A 3,408-nucleotide genomic window follows, 5' to 3' on the forward strand; every position below is an offset into this window, starting at 1 on the left:
CTGTGCATCTTCGTGGGAGCGGGGAGTACCAACATGCCTGCAGCTGGCTTCACTTTTTTCAGGCAATCAGCAATCCCTTGAATATTCAGATCAGTGGCCACCTTCCTCTGAGCTGCTTTTAACACTTTTATTTTCAGATTTTTTTTCCATTATATTTTTCTGCAGGGGTCAGACTTGGTTTGTTTTTTTTTCATTAAGTTTATCCTTTAAAAAAAAAAAAAAAAAGAGTCAGTGTTCCTTTAATCAAATCTGTTTTCCCTTTGTTAAATCTGTGCACAGTCCTGGGAGAAAACAAAAAATAAGGTTAAACTTCCCTTTGATTCTCTCAAAATGTAGCTTAAAAACCCACAAATGTTCTTTAGTACAGCCCTCAGATCCATTAGAACAGTAGCTGCTGCTGGATTGGCCGGTTCAGAGGAGTCCCTGCAGGGAAGCCCATTTGATTGGTCAGATGTCTCTCCACAATACGGCCCGCCGGCTCCTGTCCACACTGACGACGTATTCCCCGGAGAGAGACCAGGACACAGCGGTGATGGAAGAACTACCAGAGGAACAGAACACATCCTGTCTAAGGACACGGCTACTGACAAATCAGGTGTCAGACTCCAACTCCACAGATGAAGTTTTTCAAACTAATTTTTATATTCGCCGTCTCTGCTTCATCAAGGGCTGAAAAGGCCTGGTTTCACAGGTAAAAATAAAATTTCTTTCATGATTTCATTTATTATTTATGTTAAAGCTAACATACTTTGGTATCATAACTCATTTCACAGTTTTAGGGAATTTGGATGCTTTAAATGAATATAATAGCCCATTTACACTACCCTTGAAAAACCGTGCCGAGACCGGGCCAAGCTCAGTAACTGAGATAACTTATCGTGTGTAAAAGGAAATCAAACTGAACTGAACCGAGCTAGACACAACCGGACCGAGCTAACTGCAGACCAGTTCCAGAGGTGGGCTCGGCTCGGTTTTTCCCTGGCTCGGTTCTCTGATAACATGAGCAGAACGCGTCATCTCCGTCTGGCTGCACATCCCGATTCACACTCAATTCCAGTAGTTGGCGGTAATGCCCCTCCAGAAACAGAAGAAGAACAACTTCTTCTTCAACTATAAACAACAATCGAAATCTTCTCCATGCAACATTTTAAATAATGGCATTTTAAACAATAACACCGAAGTACAGCAATAATAATCAAGCATAACTTTCTGAATGTGACGGCCGCCGCCATTTTTATTTGCTTGATTCCCTCCGCCTCGTCTTCTTCTTCTTGTGTTTTATGGCGGTTGGCAAACAACTTTTGGTGCATTACCGCCACCAACTGCTTGATTTCCTCCTTCTTCGTCTTCTTCTTGTGTTTTATGGCGGTTGGCAAACAACTTTTGGTGCATTACCGCCACCAACTGCTTGATTTCCTCCTTTAATACTGGCAGTAATACTGCAGATCGTCACTAGGAGGCGAGGAGTGGAGGAACAGAGATAGTGTGATGTGTAAACGGTCGTCAGAACAGAGCTCGGCCTGGTTAACTGATCCGAGCTCGGTTTTTCAAGGGTAGTGTAAATGGGGCTTAAGTCTCTACTTTATGGCATAATAAGCCTTTTTTTGGCAAAGTGCGACACGTGTGGTTTACATTATCGGCAATCACCTGTGTTGGCCCTGGAGGCGGGTCTCCAGGTTCCCTTTGGAAACGTTCCAGATGTAAACGGCTCCGTCAGCTGATCCGGCTGCCAGGTAGCATCCGTCTGGACTGCAGAGAGAGAAATTCACGAGAGCAATTTTATTTTAGCGCACCCAACTGAAAGCGATTCCCCATGCGCACTTTGAGAAAAGCACTTTCCTCTGCACGTGATTGGCTACTTATCAGGGAATCCTGCCTCTTCAGATAGTACTGTTTTCTTTCTAGTAATGTTAGAAAGCATCTTTGGCCTAATAGCCGTTCACTTCAACAACTGACATCTGACTTCATATCCAACATCCATCCCTGTCATTAATAGAAAGTTTCATTAGCACAACTAGAAAGAAACAATGCAGGTGGGATTTCCTGAAAAGTAGCCAATCACAGGTAGTTTATTTCCTACAGGAGCATAAAAAGCCAGGAGCCCAGAGAAGCCCAGTCATGGTTGTGATTTATTGGGTATGTGGAGATTAGTTTGTGTGTTTGAAGTTCCATTCCAGATTTCTTCATCTAGTTAAAGCCCTGATGCTTAGCAGTTCGGCGGTACAGACCTGATGACGGCCTTTGTGCTGTCGCTGCCACATTTGAATCCGTCAGCTCTGAAACAAACACAGTTTGTTACCAACAGGACTCCGCCCACCTGACTGAACCTCCGAACAGAACTGGGTCTGCTCTACCTGAAGCACATCCGGTCGTTGCTCCACCTGAGGTCCACCAGCTGGAGGCAGTCGTCTCGGCAACAGCTTAGCAGCTGGCGGCGGTCTGAGCTCAGGTCCAACGAAGTGACTCTACCCTGCGAGGGGAGCTCCTGAACGCAGCTCACCGTCCTGACAAGCAGAGCCAGATTGGTACTCCCATCCTGACAGACTAAGTTTTTGGGACCCTCATTAGAAATGGTTGAAAACTCAGAGGAGGTACCTGGAGTCCCAGACTCTGATCTTGCTGTCAAAGTGTCCACTGATGATGCTGTTTTCAGAACACACCAGGTCGCTGCAAAATGATGCCACCTCCCTCTGCTGCAAGCCTGCAGACACAGACCGACTTAGACACACACAGTCTCAGCCAATCAGAGGCCAGAGCAGACGGCCACTCACAGGCGGCTCTTTTCAGGTCCCAGAGCCTGATGGTCCGGTCGGTGCTTCCTGTCACCACCTGGTGGGGGGAGCAGGTGAACCTGGCTGCTGTTACCTTCCTGCTGTGACCCGTCAGAGTGACCTGACCAACACAAACTTCTATTCATTCACAGATTCTAATTAGACCGCATCCAAACTGAAGCCCAGGTAGACCTGGTTACCTTGGGAACCGAGTCATCCAGGCACCACAGCAGAGCGGACTTATTGTGCGAAGCTGCGAGGATCCTCCGGCCCTGCAGACACAGACAGGCAATCAGTAGCGGTTCTGTTTGGACGGTGAGCTTGGGGTCGGCAGGCCTTTTTGCCATTTAATAGAAGCGCTGTCCTCTCTATTGTTCCATTTGTTAATCTCTAAAATAAGATTCTTACTGGTCAAAACTCATTTCCTACTAGTCAGAACTGTACATATAGATAACCAGTGTTGTGCCTGAACGCGTTCATTGAATGAAAGTTCATGAACTCGTTCATATTTTGGGCAAACGTGAACTGAACGTACTGCATTATTGCCTGATGAACGTTATTGTGAACTTGTTCATTCTGGTGTCTGTGAACGGCACGCTCTCTCAGTTCAACTCCGTTCAATAGGTTGCCAGATTTC

General features: G+C 46.2%; 1 protein-coding gene across 1 annotated transcript; it reads right to left on the reverse strand.

The window, feature by feature from the left end:
- Positions 1-220: 220 nt before the first annotated feature.
- On the reverse strand, positions 221-3,118 carry LOC107081223 (autophagy-related protein 16-2-like). The gene is made up of 7 exons (XM_015369425.1): positions 2,972-3,118; positions 2,772-2,892; positions 2,596-2,701; positions 2,355-2,504; positions 2,229-2,276; positions 1,648-1,749; positions 221-541 (listed from the first exon to the last, which is right to left on the reverse strand). The coding sequence occupies exons 1-7, from the start codon at positions 3,116-3,118 to the stop codon at positions 448-450; spliced, it is 768 nt and encodes a 255-aa protein (XP_015224911.1). The 3' UTR covers positions 221-447.
- Positions 3,119-3,408: the final 290 nt, after the last annotated feature.

This window comes from Cyprinodon variegatus, unplaced genomic scaffold (genome assembly GCF_000732505.1).
Source record: "Cyprinodon variegatus isolate N-32 unplaced genomic scaffold, C_variegatus-1.0 Scaffold3487, whole genome shotgun sequence".
NCBI lineage: Eukaryota > Metazoa > Chordata > Actinopteri > Cyprinodontiformes > Cyprinodontidae > Cyprinodon > Cyprinodon variegatus.